General features: G+C 35.6%; 1 protein-coding gene across 1 annotated transcript; it reads left to right on the forward strand.

Moving 5' to 3' along the window:
- Nucleotides 1–890: 890 nt before the first annotated feature.
- Nucleotides 891–1,616, forward strand: LOC118752495 (GATA zinc finger domain-containing protein 7-like). Its single transcript, XM_036487407.1, has one exon. It carries the CDS (start codon nucleotides 891–893, stop codon nucleotides 1,614–1,616), a length of 726 nt encoding a protein of 241 aa, XP_036343300.1.
- Nucleotides 1,617–19,069: the final 17,453 nt, after the last annotated feature.

A 19,069-nucleotide genomic window follows, 5' to 3' on the forward strand; every position in this document is an offset into this window, starting at 1 on the left:
CTCGCGCCGTGCAGTTGTGTCTAGCTAGCGTACCACAGTTGAGCGTGTTTGTGTTTCAGTGAGCAATTTAAACGTGTTTAGCGTTTCCCAATCTCAATATATAAATCATAAATTTATCCCCCCGTAAGTGTTAACCAAATTATTCTGTGTGCATATGGAAAATATGTCAACGATTCCCTCGGGGAATCGTTATAGCATACTTGCTGAAGGTATGCTAAATTCCCCGAAAGCAAAACGCAAAAAAGCGACCGCGAAAGCACATTTTCCAGCGCTTCCAGATGTGAGCACTAACAACAATAGCACCGATCCGAAATTTATTATTATAAAATCCACTGACGCGTCCAAGCCATTGTCAAGTTTTAGCGTTTTCGCAAAAAAAGAAGGCACTTGATTGTATAAGCACAGAGTACCTGTCAGTGAGTATTCTCCGTGATGACAGCTTACTTATTCTTGCAAAATCCCTCAAAGTAGCTGAAAAGTTCATTAAATGCAAAAACTTTGGCGGACTATGCCCTATCTCTGCCAACTTCCACGATTCCCTAAATACTTGCAAAGGTACAATTTTTGACAAAAATCTGGCACACACCGACGAACAAGAAATTCTAGAAGCTCTTAAACCACAAGGCGTTGTGGCTATATACAAATTTACCAAAACTGTTGACAATGTAAAAATTCCAACAGGCAGAATCGTGCTTTCATTTAATTTGTACAAAGTACCTCAGTCGATCGACATAGCATGGTATTCAGTGAGAGTAGAAGAGTACTTTCCTAATCCTATGAGATGTCGCTCATGCCAACTGTTGGGTCATACTATGAAAAGGTGCAGCAACAACTCCACCTGTGAAAGATGCAACTTCCCCCCTCACAATGACTTGCCTTGTTTACGAACGATGTGTGCCAACTGTTATGGCCCCCACCCTGCCTCTGCTAAAGACTGCCCAAAGTACTTGCAAGAAAAGGAAGTACTAAAAATTAAAACTCAAAATAAATGCAATTACCCTGAAGCTAGACGCCTTTACAAAATTCAAAATCCCATTAACGTGAATCAAGATCAAACATATGCATCAATTCTAAACTCAACACAAGCCGCTCAACACAGTCTCTCACAAAACCCGACCGATCTCACTTCTTCAGTCGGTAACTCAACAGGTATCCCCAAACCACACATCTCTTCTATCCAATCTCACTCATACCAACCGAACGAGTCACTTTCTAGTGCTCACTCACACTCAGTTAAGTCACTCACTCACGTTCATACATCGGCAGCAGCCAACACACAATCTACACAACAATCTCTCCCAACTAACTCATTCACACAGCTCACTACAACTCCGGCTGCAAACTGGAGCTCTATTTCTCAAGTGCATCCCCAAAACTCACCACCTGAACACTCATTAGACTCTAATAAAAACAATAGCAATGAGATTAATACATCTCTAACACACAACGCTTCCTCAACTCATACTTCTAATGACTACTCTACATCTCTTACATCCTACAACTCAAACTTTGAATCCACCACGCAACCTGACTCCATTCTGCACTCTCTTCTCAACACAATCTCTGGTACACATAATGACGATATGGATAATGATCTTCAAGAGCCCACGCTATAGGTTATTTTCCAAAAGAAAATAACACTTATAGCAAGTAAATAAATAAACAAAAATGATTCTCAATATTCTCCAATGGAATATTAGAGGTTATCATAATAACTATCTCGAATTAGAAACTCTAATAAAAGATCGGAAGCCAAACATAATATGTGTGCAAGAAACCCACATTACTGCGAATTATACACCACACTGCCCCAAGCAATATACAGCACATTTTCACAACTTCCCGGGTATTACATACTCCAAACAAGGTTGTGGTCTATTAATTCATAAAAATCTTCAACATAGACGAATCAATTTATCTACCAACTTATCAGCAGTTGCCGTCGAGTTTACATTTAGACATCCCATTACTATACTTTCCATTTATATTCCTCCAAATCAAAATATCTCGTCCTCTGATTTATTACGGCTTACCTCCTCTATTAATACCCCAGTAATTATATGCGGGGATTTCAACGGTTGGAGTCCTCTCTGGGGCTCACCAAAAACTAACCATAGGGGTTCAATAGTTGAAGATTTTATTCTGAGTTCCAATTTGTGCTTACTAAATAATAATAGCCCAACGCATTTTTCTACACACAACACATACACACACGTTGACCTGACTTTATGCTCACCACAATTACTTCCCATTTCAGCTTGGTATACACTTGAGGATCTACACAATAGTGATCACTTTCCCATTATTTGTTCATTTTCTTTTTTTATCCCTAACGTTTCCAACCCCTATAAAGCATCTAAATACAACACTGACAAAGCAAACTGGGAAAAATTTAATCAATTTTTAATGACCAAACACTTACCTGCTTTCGAAAACAATAACCCCAATAAAGAAGCTGCAATTATTCAAAAGACTATTCGGGAAGCAGCCAACATAGCTATCCCCCGCAGTTCATGTCGTAGGTCTTCAAGAAATGTGCCGTGGTGGTCGTCAGAACTTAGTATACTCCGAAACGACAAACTAACAGCCTGGAGACAATATCAAAGGAGCCCCACTCCTGAGAATTTCGTACTCTATAAAAAACGCAACGCTCAGTTTAACAGGGTAAAAAAGCAAGCGAAAACCCGTAGCTTCGAAGAGTTTACTGAAAAATTAAACCCCACTTCCACTATTCGCAGTATATGGAAGGGAGTACAAACACTTACGGGCACGTACTCCCCAATAAATATTTCTTCAATTAAAATAAATAATAAAATATTCACTGATCCCAATTCAATTTTATTAGAATTTGCTCAGAATATCTCTAAGTCATCGGAAACCTCCAACTTTCCACCGCAGTTCATAGCTTCCGCTAGTAACATTCCGCTTATGTCCGCAGCCAACTCAACCGACAGTCTAGCTGTACATATGGAAAGAGATATCTGCTTTAACGAAATAGACTATGCTCTAAAGACAGCCAAAGGTACAACTCCAGGTTTTGACCAAATAAACTACGGCATGTTACGCCATATGCCAGTCTCATTAAAACAGAGGCTCATCCAGCTCTACAACTCCATTCTAAAAAGCGGCATTATCCCTCAAAGTTTCAAAACAGCCGTGATTGTTCCTATACTAAAGCCACAGAAAGACTCGTCTGATGTCGAAAGCTATCGCCCAATCTCCCTCATTCCGTGTATCAGTAAACTAATGGAAAAAGTCATCTCAAAAAGGCTAATGTGGTTTCTAACAACCAAAAAGCTCTTATCGCCATTTCAGGTTGGATTCAAAAACGGCACCAGCACTCTGGATGCCTTACTCTCCTTAGACCACCAACTTTCAAAAAGCTTCTCTACTAAAAACCACTCTTCTATCCTTGCTATTGATTTCGCCAAGGCTTTTGACAAAATTGGTTGTCATATAGTTCTTAAAAAACTTCACGAGTGGAAAGTGGGTCAAAATATTTTTAATTACATAAAGTCTTTTCTCAGCAATCGTAAGTTTCGATGTAAGGTAAACAGCTATCTCTCGCCTACATTTTCGCTTCTCAACGGTATCCCACAAGGATCTCCACTTTCCGTCACTCTCTTCTTAATAGCGTTTGACGACGTTAGCAAAATCATGAGTCAACAGACAAATATTAAGCATTGCCTTTACGCCGATGACTTATTTTTAGTATGTGGTAATAAAAATATTTCCGAAATTGAGGAATCGTTTGGAAAAGCTTTCCAGGCTTTAGAAGAATGGTCTCAACATTCAGGTGCTCTCGTTTCGTTCGAAAAATGCAAGCATCTGCATGTCTGTAGAAGACGTAGTTGTAATCAGATAGACATTAAGTACAACAATCATAAAATATCCAATGTCAAATCTATGAAAATATTGGGCGTTATATTTGACGACAAACATAGTTTTAAGGATCATTGTATTAGTTTAAGAGGTGAACTAGCTACCAGATTAAATATTATTAAATATTTATCATCGAAGAAAAGTTGTATACATACTAACACCTTACTTAATATAACTAAATCGATAATACAAAGCAAAATTGACTATGGTATTCAGTTATATGGAAAATGCAATACGGCTACGTTAAATAAAATTAAAGCACCGTTTCACGCAGCGATACGACGAAGTTTACGTGCGTTCAGAACAACACCTATCACAAATCTACTAGCAGAAAGCGGCTTTCAATCATTGGAAGATCGTATAAAATACCTTCGAAGTCGTATCATTTATAAGTTGTTCTGCAACTCTACACACATTCTCAACCACGAAGTCAAGCTATTGATGAGAAGAAAAAGGGCACTCTCACACAAATCAGCACTATGTGAGGTAAAAGCTCTCGCTGACCTCTTAAACCTGGAGATGGTCCCCATGAAAATCCCCAACACCAAACTTCCTCCATGGATCATAGACAAAAGTAGTTTCATTGATGAGTTGACGCTTCTTCGGAAGGAGAACACTAGCAACGCTTCATACCAACAATCATTTTTGAACATAGTTACGCCTCTTATGCAAAGTGGGTGGAATCTAATCTTTACAGATGGGACCAAACAGAACAACGGAGTTGCATTCGCTATTACAAATGATACCGGTTTAACTTTATCTCATGGCTTGCTACCACAGTACGCCGGCATTTTTGAAGCCGAATTACAAGGTATCATTTCGGCCCTGCGTTTAATAAAAGAAGGGAACAAAAAAAGTCATTATTTGCACTGACAGCCAATCAGTCTTCAAAGCTGCAAGAAACATTCACTATGAAATAGGACCAATATACCATCTTCAACAACTGCTCATTAAATTAGCACCAAATACAAAGTTAATGTGGGTCCCTGGACATGCAGGTATAGCTGGTAACGAATATGCTGACAAAGCTGCGAAGTTTGCTTTAAATTCTTGTCTACACACCTACAATCCGTTTGGCACTTCATCAATTAAAACGATGTACTCTACTGCTTTGAAGTCTCACCTACACCTGAACTGGCAACAGTATCAACATGAATATAAAGAGGTGAATCCTAGTGGCATGTCAATAACACTACCTACTACGACAACAACATGGATGAATAGATGTTACGTTCGCCTAAGACTAGGACATGCTCTCCTCACACACGAACACCTTCTTACAAGAAGTCCTCAGCCCACATGCTCCTTCTGCAACACTGCCAACTTAACCACACGTCACATTCTACTGCATTGCTCAGGTATTGCCGCTATACGCACAACAACGTTCGAAGACGCACACCCGCTCAATGTCCTCTCCATCCCATCTGAATCAAATATCATATTAATGTCTAACTTTCTTAAATCTTTAAACATCTTTCATCTAATATAAATACACATTACGTTTACATATATTATCTCTTGACTAAGCCGATAGCCATGGTAGCTAGTGCTATTATATTAATTTTGTAATTTTTAATTATATTAATTAATAAATAAATAATAATAAATAATAATTGCCCATGAGCTGCCAACACCTTTGAAAAAGGCTCCTTATCGCCTTCTGAAAACCAGGATATGTCTTAAAAACTATTAAAATGTTGTACACCTGTTTTTATAAGAAACAGATATTTAAAAAGTAGTATATCCGGCAGCCCACACGCTTACATTTATGCCGCAATGCACTGTAAATGCAAGGCGCTTCAATTTATATAGCTGAATTCCTCATTGACGATTTCCGTTTCCCAAAAACCTACACGCAAACAGCGTTAAAATTGTTTGCATCCGCCAAACATTAAACGCAATTAATTTGAAATATTTTATTGTATTCGCCACGCATTCATTCATCCATATTTGCCACTAATATGCGCAGACCAAGTAGCGAGTAGTAAAAAAAACTAGGGTATATGAAGACCAAAAATACGTCGGAGGTAAAATCAGTAAAAGCAAAGAAATAAAAGTAAAAAAATCGAAGAGTAAAAGCAAAAATATGCACACCACACTAAAGTGTAATGAAACTCACAACAAAATGTGGTCATATTGTTGATGGTAATACCACAAACCACAGGCATGGCAATTTGCTGCTAAGTACTCTTTTTGAAAGTGTATTTATTCACTGATGTCTATAAATGTCTTTATAAAAGGGACAATTACGAAATATATACGCTGCGGCACACTATTTACTTACATATAGCACTAGTTGAGCACTCGAGGCTTGGTAGGGAATGATAGCGAAAAAACGAAGAGTAATGGAGGGGAAATCTAAACTAGAGGATCACTGTCATCCATCCGCAAAACTAAGGGCGAGTCGATTAAACATGCGGCCAAGATATCCATCACAAAAGTGATTTTCAAATTTAGTCATATAAAAACAGAGACGCCGTGGTTTGATATTGTGAAAATAGCATCTTTTGGTTGCTCCGAAGATTGTAGTCTGATGTGATTAATCATGCTGTAGTTTAAAATTTTTGATTACAATAAATATCCGGCCTTCTTGTCAGACCCATCAATTTTACGTTCCCCCGAAATCAATCGTTATATGTATAAAAGAGTGGAAGGCATGACATAAAGGCAATTCTTCCAATGCAGCAGCTTCGGCCTAGTTCTGATCCTTCTAGGGAATTCTATACTTCTTGTTGCTCTGGTCGGTATGCTCACTGAACTTTTGGACTTCGCGATCATCTTGCCACACGATTCAATTTGGAAATATGTGTGGGTAATTTTGGACCGCGCGGTTTTATTTTCTACCCAAAAAATACCTCTAAAAATGCCCAAAACCATTGTTTAGGGGTGAAAAGGAAAGTCTCAAGAGGTTTCTGTAACTACTCGTTTGAAATGGGTGCTGGGATCTTGGCGTTTTAACCCAGATAACACACAACTCTTAGCGTGAAGAACAATTAGTTTTATAAAGGTTTTATATGGTTCTACTGTTGTTGTTGTGGTAGCGGCTACTAAACCCCGCTCTAGACCGCTCATCCATCTGCGTTGTCGTCTGGTTCAGCTAAGGAAAGGCTCAGGAAGTGCGCAACTTTAACAGGGGTTGTCCATAGGCACAGGAGCGTTTGCTGGGTGGGGTTTTGGGGGCTATGCCGGGCGCTGATTGGGCACATCTTCACTTATTCTGCTCAGGTATGAGTTGATCCTGCTGCCATAGCCAGAGCGAAGTTGGGCTATTGAGGTGCGGGTAGTGATGGGACATGGGTAAATACCTAATTGGTAAATTGAGTATTTACCCGTAAATACCCAGATATTTACCCAATTACTTGGGTATTTACTCAAATTATGGGTATAAATCATAATTAGGGAAATTTAAAATAAACTAAAGGATATTTCTTTCAGACAGAGAACAAAAACGGTGTTTTTAGAACGACCTTGGCTTTTAATTACAAATGAGATAAAACATGAGCTTAGTCATAATCACTCTCGCTATCAGCATCCGAAAAAAGTTCATAACCAGTAGAGTGCACGATTCTCGTTGCAGTTGAAAGGATGCCGTCCCCAGCTCTTTGTTGTGAACTACGGATGCTGCGACGTTGCTTGAACGAATTCTCATCCATCTTACTCTGCAGACTGATTGAGCTCACTTCTTTGTGCTTTAGGTCTAACAAATTTGCAGCTAAATGTATCGGTTTTATGGTTTTTTTGAATCGGGTATTGAATATATTGTTGTACGCTCTGTTTTTCCGGCATCACTCAATATCAAAGTTGTTGATAACTCCAGTTTAAGTATACTTTTTTATCTTCTGGCTATATTTTTCATATATACCGACTATTCTGGTAATATGTATTGCCTGGTCTACTTTATGAAGCATAAGTTTAATGAAAATTTTAAAGTTTCAAATGCAGGGGTACTCAAATTTTATTGAATGAATATCTACCCTAAATTAGGTAGATACCCGGGTACGAAAATGCATATTAATAGGTGTAAACCCAATCGACCTATCTCGGCAGCCAGTTCTAAAACGTCCTATCTCATAACATTTTCAATGTATTTTCAGCTGAGATAGGGCGTTTTTGAACCAAATTCTTGCAGAAGCATGAAATTCCGCCCATTCCTGGTATTTTAAGGGAGAATAGACTGAAAACAGCAATTCTTATCCTTTATATTTACCTCCATAAGGTCCTCCAAAGGGTCTTTGGAGCGGGCACGCGGAGTATTGAAAGCAGATCTCTCGAGTTCGTCGACGATTGCAAATGGTGCAGTGCCAGGCTGGCATTTTTATACTACTTTAAGATTTTTCCTAGTACTGGGCCCTGACCTTATTAATTTCTCCAACATTTTTTTTACCATACCAAAACAATTTTCACTTTTTATTCCATCATAAACATACCTACATAATGCATTTAAATTCCATTTATAATTTCTATAATAAAATTACTAAAAACATAGCTAATCACTTGTAAATCCCCTCCTTCTCCTGCAAGAGCCATCCCCCAGCAGCGCCGCTGCACGAGTTGTATGCTTTGCCGTTACTTCCAGGCGAAATCAAAATCTTATAAAATATACAAATCAATTCCTTTTCACTTTCATTTATCAAAGCAGTGTACGTGTACGCGGCGCCACCTAATGCTAATGAAATAAATTTAATAAACAATTTATGTAGTTCGTGCCAGCAGACAATAAAAAATTGCTAGAAAATAAACACAAAATAATAAACAATAATGATTTGGAAATTAGTTGAATTTTAACAACAAGCAAACTGTAAAATAAATTGAATTTCGACATGCAACAAAAATATTCATTAGCAGGCATAACACGCATCAAAAATTAACAAAAAAATATATGTATAACAATAAATTATTTTTAATTTTGCTTTCCAGAATAATAGCCAAGCTTTTGGGCGCGTTCACATTTTCACTTTGTTGCAAAATTTCTAATAATAAAACGAAAATTTTCAATAATCATAAATTTCAAACAGCTAATAATTTTCTATTTTTTTCTCATTTTATAAACATGCCTCCATGCGTCATTTATTAGAAAGCTATATGGCGTAAGTTAAGCAATTGATGCGTGCGTGCGCATTTTTCTTGCGTCTGCTATTTTCTATGGAAGAAAAATTTTACGAAATCTTGAAACGTGTGTGGAATTTTTTAGCTGCTCCTATCATTTGTTTTGGTAAACAAAACAATTTTAAATTTCGACGCTCTTTCTCTTTTACTTTAGTCAGTCGATCGCATAAATGCTAATACTTTGTTATTAATGATTAGCAATTTTTGCGGTATTTACTTTTGAATCGATTTTCGTACGTGCTGACTGAAAAGTATTAAAATACGAGTACTTGAATAAATATTTTTTGGTTTAGTGGGTTAAGAATGTTTCGCATACTAATTTATGCACTCCAACGAACCACTTGACAAGGTAATGGAAAGTGTTTGCATTTGATGAGTGCTGATTAGAGATTCATTTCACACTAAAACCGAGTTATACAAATTCTACTACTTATGTTAACGCAAAAATTATGGCTACCATTTCAAGTTTTGTATGTCAGCAAATTGCAATAGAAATTCACTTTTCTGACAATTAGATTGGCTAATAATAATTTGTTCAGCGTAGTGAACACTTAGACTGATAGCTGCAGGACAAAAATTAACTACTCAATAATCCAAAGAGATAAATAGAACACTGCGTTTCTATAAGAAAATTGTATGCCTAGCCGCTCCTTGTAGTGGAGTGGTTGGTAATAGAGAGTGCAGTTGTAATGCCTTACCACTCTCGTGAAAAACTCCCTTTACCGCCTTTGTTCGGCTAAGCTATCAAAAGGCTGACTACGTTGGCACCTGCATAAATATTTATACATATGTATAAAAGCAGATAGCCATAGAAAGCCTCACTAAGTATGTATGTATATGAGTCATTGATCTCGAATGATCATTACAAAATTACTGTTCTATAAAAACTGAAACCGAAAAACGTTTAACGTTCAAATAATGACCTAAAAATTCATTCTATTAGTTCTACACTAACTTATAAGCAAACAATCTTCGCAATTCTTGCTTATCCTGCAAAGTTCATATAATACTGTAATAACAGGGCAATTCTGGGTAAGATAGTAAAAAGTCTTTCGTAAGACAACTGAGCGACAGTTGGAAAGCTTTTTGTTATTCCAGCACAAAAGTGTTAGAAAAAAGCTCTCTCATTCACCACTCATGGTGGAAAGCTGTGTTGAGTGAAAGCACCTGTATGTACATATGTATGTATGCCATTTAGCTCGCCTCGCTACGGCCGAGTGAGCAAAGCGCAGGCTACGATTCGAAAGATCCGAGTTCGAGTCGCGGGCAGCTAACTCCTTTTAATTTAAATATTTTTAAATTTTTTTTTCTTTGCTTAAAAATTACTTGTTAATTAAATTTTTTTTTCTTTTTTAATTAAATTTTCTTTAATTTGGATATTTTATTGTTTTTAATGGAAAAACATATTCCTTTTATTTCACTTAATTTTAGGGAGTTATTTTCTTCTATAAATTAATTTTGTTTAGCTTAATTCTCTTCAATTTTTTAAATTTTTTGTTTAAAAAAGAAAAAAATATTTTTTTTTTTTATCTAATTTAATTTTTAGAATTTTATTTTATATATTTCTTCTTTTTTATTTAATTTATTTCTTTTCTTAATTTCAGTTTCTTACAATTTTTGCATTATATTGTTTTAAAAGGAAAAATATATTTGTTTAATTTCATTTAATTTTTGCGGTCCTATGTAAATGTTTTCTTTTTAATTATTATTTTCCTTTTTTAGTTTAATTTTTGAGATTTTATATTTTTTAATGACAGTTCTGTCACGCAGCAAGTTTTGGATAAGCCGAATGAGACTGACATCAATCCCAAGCTTATCCAACGACTTTACTATTGCCTCGGGTAGGATATTATGTAAAGCCCCCACAATATCGAGGAAGGCTCTTACGGCAAAATTTGTATGAGTGAAGGCTTCGTCCATTTACTTGCCAACTGTATGTAGGGCGGTTTCTACCGACCTTCCTTTACAATAAGCATGCTGAGCTCTTGATAGGCGGTCTCTTCATAGGACATTCTTGAACAAAAAACGAACAGTACATTTCATATAAAAAGATGGGAAGTGATAAATCCAAAAATCCGTAGATGGCCATAACGGCAAATTCAAAACGGTCGTAAAGTCATTTGACATTGTGATCATTTCAAACGGACATAAGGCCCCTTGGTGTGTGTGTGTGTGTGTGTGATCTCCTATATTGTCATGGGCCTTATGTCACCCGACCAAAATTTTGTTAAATGTAACTTGGTGACTATGTGCACTTTTTTGCGTTATTACTTTAAAATTTAAAAGTTGATCTTATTGCTCAACTAAAAAATAAATATAAATAAATTAGTGTTAATTTACTTTCTATTGAGAAATAACACAAATTTGCTTTATAGAAAGTAGTCCTCTTCCTCATTCCAAGGGATCTCGAGCTAGCTTGGCTGATCCGGGTGATCTCACATAGGCCACTAGTTGGTCCTTTTTATGATCAGGAAAGTTGACCATTGTAGGTAGGTCAATTAAGCACATATCTTTACTTTCCTTTTAACCTTCTATAAAACGCTGAGAAAAGAAATAAATTTGATTTGGTTATAACCTCAAAATTAGTACGAAAAGTTGTTGTATACATTTTTTCTGCAACTCCTCCCACATTTCTCACACACCTAACAATTTCTTACCTAATACTCACTACCCATCCAGGTAAACACTTTGCAAATTGCCCCAATTTCGAATGAGGAAACCATCAATTCATCCAGTTCATACAAGTTGGCCCAGTGCTCGAGTTGCGCGCCTGTTTAACCACCTACGCCCCTCACACAACCACGCCCCTCATACGTCAGCTCAACACAATTTGGGAAAAAAACTGTCACTAAACTACGCTGAAAATTTGGCAAAAGTGACAAGTAAAAGCTGAGAAATGCTCAAATGCGAGCAAGTAAGTGGCTTTTACCAACAACAAAAATAGCAACACTTGCCAGTGGCACTTAAAAGCAAACTATTTTTCAAAGTACAACTCAAACTTGCATGCAACATATGTCAAGTGGCTTTGCACAACTATTCACAAACACATACAAGCAGTCAATTATACGCACACACTCACTTATCTACGCCTAATTCAAAAGCGACCGCACCAGAAAGTAACTATGAAAAGCAAGTACTCGTAAATTTTTTGCTTTCATAGTTTTTTTTTTTTTTTTGGTTACATGACACGCCGCAAATTGTTTCCTCTTCCTGCTTGAGAGCGCGCCAATTGAAGCCGGTTCTACAGCATCCATTGAGCTATTAATATTGCATTGTGGTGCTAATCATTGAATATGAACCGCAAGCGGCTAGCTCTTAACTACGAGTATGTGCATACAGTTATGATAACGACAACGGCAGCATTAACAACAAAAACAAGTGCCATTGTGACTAGCTGTGCTTGAATGCCCAAACACACACACTATATACATACAAGTATACATTTCACCAGGCCTTTTCTTTCATATTCAGATTTATTTATATTTTCATTTTTTTTTGTTTCATTGTCAGAAGAAATTTTATTACTGGCGTTGATTTCCCGCTTAAGCAGGTTATCTTCATCTTTACACATACATATACATACACATATGTATGTACCCAGAAGATAATTTAGGTAGGCCTTCTTAAGTAAAGCCATTCTAAGAGGCCTACCCAAGAAGGGCTGAAAAAAGGGCTTCCTGGTATGCCTTCTAGAAGGGCTTATTCATTTACAATTTATGCGAATGCATAAATTTATATTATTTATCATTACAAATATATTTCAATAAACATTTTAAGTCGCAGTAGCACATATTTGTTATAAAACTTAAGCAAATCCTTCAAAGATGAATGATTTATATAAATTAAAGGATCAACTTTAAAAGAACTCCTCTAAAAGCCCATCCGAAGTACGTCCTATAAAAGCCCTTCTGGAAGGCCTTTCATGGGTAGCGAAAGAAGAAGCCCTTCAATTTGTGCCACTCCATATAAAAGAGAAGGGAGAAAGAAATGTAGAGTGAAAGGCCTCTTGACTCTCAGGAAGGCCATTCGGAAGAGCTTTTAACTCCTTAAATTATCTACTGGGTATTTGGAATGCGTGTTTTTCAAGCAGTTGCATAATTAGAAATATGTCAGAGATTCTTTGCTGCATATATTGCGGTTATAAGAAAATTCTTTTGTTAATCTCCCGCTTAACTAAAGCCTGCTCGAGTAGCAGTTATAATAACTTCAGCTTGTCTCTTCTCATTTAGGGGACTAATAAAAGTTGCATTATTACGGCACTTCTTCGTTTATATTATCTTCCTGTTGTAAGGTGATATGTATGTATGTATGTCGCGTGGGCTGCGAAGCGAGTTCGTTGCTTAAGTCTTTTGTTGCCAAGCAAGTGAGAAATGTGTGCTTGCTTTGGTTTTTTAACAAATAATAATTTCAAATTTTATGCCATGGCGACTCATAAAATAAAGTACAATAGAGAATTTAACAATGCAGTGTATATATGTACATAAATAAATTAAAATTATTTTTAGATTTTCAAATCGAAAAAATATATATAGAGGAAATAAAATGTTTATTCTTTTTATCAAGAAATATTGATTATTATTTTTTTTTATTCTAATAGTAAAAGTTTGACTAATATTTACTTTTTTTAGGCAGAAAATAAACGAAAATTTTTGTTTTAATATTTTTGCCATTGATATTAAAATAAATTTCTACCTCATTTTTCGGTTCATTCTAAGACTTTTATAAATTTATTGGAATTTCTTTTTCGCATCGTTCAGGACGTTCGAGATTCGGTATTTTCGTGGATTACTTGCCAGTTTTTGGAATATTTCGCATTTTACTTTTCACAGATTTCTGGACACTTTTGGTTGTTTTGAGGACTTTCCCGGATTTATTGAGGAGTTTTCGGAATGCCTTTGGTTTAAATTTTTGAGATATTTCGAGATTTTTTTTGTCTTTTCTTTATATGTATATATTTTTTTTTCGACCGGATTTTTAAGGGTTTTCGGATGCTTTGGGTTTAATTTCTACAGATCTTCCGAGTTATATATTTGCGACATTTTTTCGGACTTATTCGCTATTCGCTACTTTCGAGATGCCTTTGTTTTACTCTTCGCTGTTTTTCGGTAAAGTTTTTGGAACTTTTCGGGATACTCGTTTTACTCGTTTTTAATTTTTCAAAACTTTGGAATGCTTCGGGCAAAGCTAAGTTTTTATAATTTTCATCACTTTATTGTTTTTTATTAGCAGGAGATTTAGAATTAGTTGTAGATTTTTGTGATTTTGTTTGCTATTTTTTGCATTTTTTACGTTTTACGTTTTTACGTGATGCCCTTTTTACACTTTGTAATTTTCCGGTGATTTTTGTAAATTTTCGGTTTTTTATGGATTTTTCGGTTTGGTATTTTTTTTTTTTTTGGATTATTCTGAATTTTTCGTGATAATTCGTGATTTATTTTTCGAAACTTCGAAATGCTCCTTGCTTTATTTTCGTTATTTCATTTATTTATATTTTTTTCCGAGACCAACGCCTCCACATCCAAGTAGCTACTGAGCGCAGGTGGATATCGTCACTAGACACGAAAAAAGGCGCGAAAGTATTTTGAGGGCAAAAAAAAAACACGAAAAAAAATTACGAAAAAAGACGCTTAACCCTCACACGATCTTCGAGTGAAAATGCACCCATTTTGAGAAGTAAAGCCAAGTACGTTTCAAATTATGAAGTAAAAGAAAAATATTCCGTTAAATGTATTTGTCAGTAATGACCACATGTTATAATAAATAAGCGTATTTTGTTTCTTGTGTGAACCACTTTAGTTTTTTTTTTGTAGTTACGTGAGCGATCTTCGGGTGAAATTTCATCCACTTTCATAAAGATCACATAATATTCGCAATATATTTTTGTAAAGACAGATTAAAATAAAACATAATAAATGTCTTTCACAATAAACTTGATGTGAACAAAAATTCATTGCGATTTATGTTACTTTGTGTAATGAAAAGTAGTGGGTGATATTTCACATAATAATAAGTGTGATTTTTCTTTTTGAGGATCATATGAGGGTTAAAAAAACTTCGGCATAAACATAGATTTATACCAGGCAAAGGACTGTCAGCATCATTCGCCACAAACTCTTTAGGGAATTTGCATAATATTACATACACAAATGTAGTTGATTGGGGAAATAAATTTACGAGTTTTTCTTTGCTGAAGTTTTTTGTATGCGCCTTATTTCGCGGTGAACTTTTGAGCTCGATCCTTTCTTCTTGCCTAGTGTCGATATAATGTTGCCCAAAAAATAAATATTTTTTCGTAAATATGGTTTTTTATTGCGTATAAAAAGTATTAATTTAAAGTAGTGTTTTTTACTCAAACTATGGGACTATGTAAACGAAATATACCAAAAAGTGGAGCAAAGAAAAATTGTCAAGCTGAAATCCTATTAGGTTATGTGTGTATATAATTATTTTGGTCTTCGATACAAGAGTAATCGTATTTTTCGTATTTGTATTCGATATTTGTATGGATATTTTTATTGATAGTTATTTTCTTTATCGTATTTTATGTCGATAACCGTACATATTTGACACATTATCAACGTCATCCACATTATTTATATAATTATTGGTTTCTTTTTTTTGTATCGATACTTCTGTCGATATATTAATCAGTATATGCTATTGATATTTTTATGGGTACATTTTTTAATTAATATATTTACCGATATTATTATAACAATTCGCTGTGAAAGTTTACTGCAGTACATGGAAAGTAAATTTTATACTGTTAAAATCTTTGGATGCTAATGTTAAAAAATTTTTTTTTCACTATTTATCCCAATCTTACAACACCTTTTCTTTCTTTTCAGGTATGTATATATTCTTATCTGATTTATAAAGGCCCCAAATCAAGCCTAGAATACGTAGTAGTTGTACGAGTAAGTATTTTATAAATGGCGTAAGTATAAAACAAAGCCCAGGATATATTTTCAAAAAATATGTATGTAAAAATAATTTTTTTAATGTTTTAAATCTGCTACTTCTTTTTTAAATGTCTACTGTCCAGCATTGCCATTTTGAGTCAATTTGCGCAAAAGGCAAACAACTGCCCTATGTCAATAAATTCAAACCAAAATTATTCCCCAGGGGTTTAAAACCAATTTTTTATTGCATTTGAGTGAGGTTGCTAACTGTAATTGAATTTTTTTCCTTTAACAGTTATGTATATCCGGTAATATAAATCAACTCGGAGCATTCTTAATGTCGTTTAAAAGATGATAGTTAATTATAAAATGTCGTCCAGGGATGGTTTGCTCGCTTTCATTCTTTTGAGTTTTATATTAAAGATGTACCTCTTTGTGGTCGAGCAATGAGATCGCTATACAGGTGAACCTCTGTTACCAAGGGCTATTTAAATATGTGACAAAGATTTTATGAAAAAGAGGGCGATGGAAAACGATTTTTTAATGGATTTAAATATGACATTTTTGGCACAAATGATTACTGGTGATGAAAACTGGAAGGCATATAACAATAACGTACATGTACAAAAAAGCCGTGGTGCAAGAGATATCAACTTGCACAAGCATTGGCAATACCAGAGTTGACTCCGTGAAAAGTAATTTTGTTATTTGGGTGGCAGTGGAGGCAAATGAGCCGTTATAAAGTACTGCTATCTGACCGACCAAACGAATAAATATGATCTCTACTGCAAGCAATTAAACAGATTACAGCAAGTTATTCAAAAATCCTGCGATAATTGCGACAAGGCAATAATTCTCGGTATAAACAAAGGTCACTAACCGCCATCTAGTAAAAATATTAAGCTTAATTAAGAGTTTGTATACTCGGAAATTAAAACATGCTATTAATTACCTTCGAAAAAGTGCCAACTCTAATAATGCTATAAAAAATAAATATAAAAATACCATTTATACTAAGCGGTAATTAATACCAGCTAACGCATTTTCGTCTTCAGTCTTCAGCCTTAAGTTTTTGCTATGCTATTGCCTGCCAGTTAAGCAACAATTTTGTTGACCATTTATAGCACAACACATGCTAACGGTAACTGACACAAGAATGCCGATACAGTCACACACATACTTCCCACATTTCCGCAATGTTAAATGCAGAGGAACAGCAAAGAAATCAAAAAGACTACGAAATAATAAATAAATAAAACAATAAGGAATTGTTAGAAACAAAAGCACAAGGAAAAACAAACGCAAAAGCAGAAAAGGAAATGCAAAAGCAAAAAAGAAAATGGGAAAAAACAATAATAAGACCAAAAAGCTTACGACAACTAACTAAGCAAAGAATTCACTGTCCACTAATAATAATTTTATAAAGCCATGGATGGCAGCGTGTGACTTTAGCGGTCGAACGCACCTTAACCCACTTCTTCCTTCCACTAGCGGACTCAGAAGGTGAACTAGGTAGGAAGAAGGTAATGGCTTGTAGTCAAGTAGGCGTAAAGCAAGCGTAGAAATAAAATGAAAATAAAAAGGCTGCTTTATATGCCAGCTATGGCGGAAGGAATGCAGCAAAGTAGTGGCAGAAAGAATGAAAAAAAAAGTTATTGAGCACTAAATAAATGCAGACTGCTGAGGTGCTTGAAGCAAATTTTGCAACAAAACCTGTTTGAGTTTTTTTTTTTAATTTTTTTTTGCACGTAGTGATCCTTGTTTGTACTTTTTCATGCATTTTTACTATGTATATATACTTCTGTATTCGCCACAGTGCTTTAGCAACAAATGCAAAGAAGAAAATTCAAATTAAAGTCAGCATAAAAATTATATAATTCTTACAAAACTTTGTACCGAATTAACATACATTTTCGCAGCACCGGTAAAACGAGTCAGTGAAGCGCCAAAGAACATAAACATCAACCAGCTCAACAGCGGGTCATACAGCCAAAGAGTCGATCGATTGCTTCGACGATCAGCGCACTATGCGTCACAGGCTATGGCAGAACCGGTAGAAATAGCGCCGCCATGGAAGTGGCGAAACAACTAGAAATGCACGCGCCATTGAGCGCATTGTCATTTATATAGCTGCGCATGCGCAACTACATACTCGTAACTACTAAGGCCTGTTAGCATGCTGACCAAGTTCCGCAAGCGCACAACTTCTTATTCTTCCTCTTCTTCTTTTCCTTCGCCTGCAACTTTTGTTGATGTTTATTTTTAGCTTGAATGAGGTTATATAAGCGACGCAAATTGCAATAACATAACGGCACGCAAACACACAACACTCTTGTACACCAAATTACACAAGCGTGTTTAGACACATTGTTTGTTGAAACTTGTTGCAGATGCTTGCCGCTATGCTGCTGAGACAACAAGTTCTGCACAGCATACATACAAAGTGTATCGCAAAAAAAATCACTGCCCAAAAAAAATTGCGAAAATTTAGAACCTCATAAGACATCGACCCGGGTACTACTTCCCAACCGGTCGGTCAGCTGCTTTTGCAAGCGCGTTCATTTGCATTTCTTATCAAATTTTATTAGGCGCATTTAGCTTCTTGACCGCTTGCCTACCTATCCATCAGTTAATGTAATTACAACGTATATATGTTTATATATATTTTCGTGCTAAAATACCACAACGGTTGTTGTAAAAACATTGCTTTTGCAATTGCTTTTGGTGTTGATTTATTGCATTGCATTTAAAGTTAACGGTTTCTTGACGCGTCTCATTTGCAGCCAAATGACTATTTAATGTCAGTAATCAACGGTAAACTGAATGTATAAAAATTATTGCTTAAATGTGGTTGAGCAACGGCAATGCATTGTTGACCTGATCTCAAAATGCGGCATGGCAGGTTCGCAACTTGAGTCTTTCGTTATCACAAGAGGAATTTTGGTTGAAAAAATATAATAAAATAAATTAACTACTAAGCACCTCTAACCGCAAAGGATAACGAATAAATAATCAGTGTCGTGGAACCGAAGTTGTGTTGAGGTGGAGTGAAGTGAGTTGAGATGAGGTGGGATAACGTGAGGTGAGGTCAGGCAAGTCTCAACGGGCGAAAAAGTTGCGTTGATTTAAATGTTTTTTTTTGTGGCGGATTTTTGCACTTTTTTCTTATGAAATAAAAT

This window comes from Rhagoletis pomonella, unplaced genomic scaffold (assembly GCF_013731165.1).
Source record: "Rhagoletis pomonella isolate Grant_MI unplaced genomic scaffold, Rhpom_1.0 Rhpom_scaffold_01555, whole genome shotgun sequence".
NCBI lineage: Eukaryota > Metazoa > Arthropoda > Insecta > Diptera > Tephritidae > Rhagoletis > Rhagoletis pomonella.

Excerpts from the sequence above, each read along its gene's own strand:
- LOC118752495 (XM_036487407.1), top strand. The coding sequence starts at position 891 with ATGTGTGCCAACTGTTATGGCCCCCACCCTGCCTCTGCTAAAGACTGC.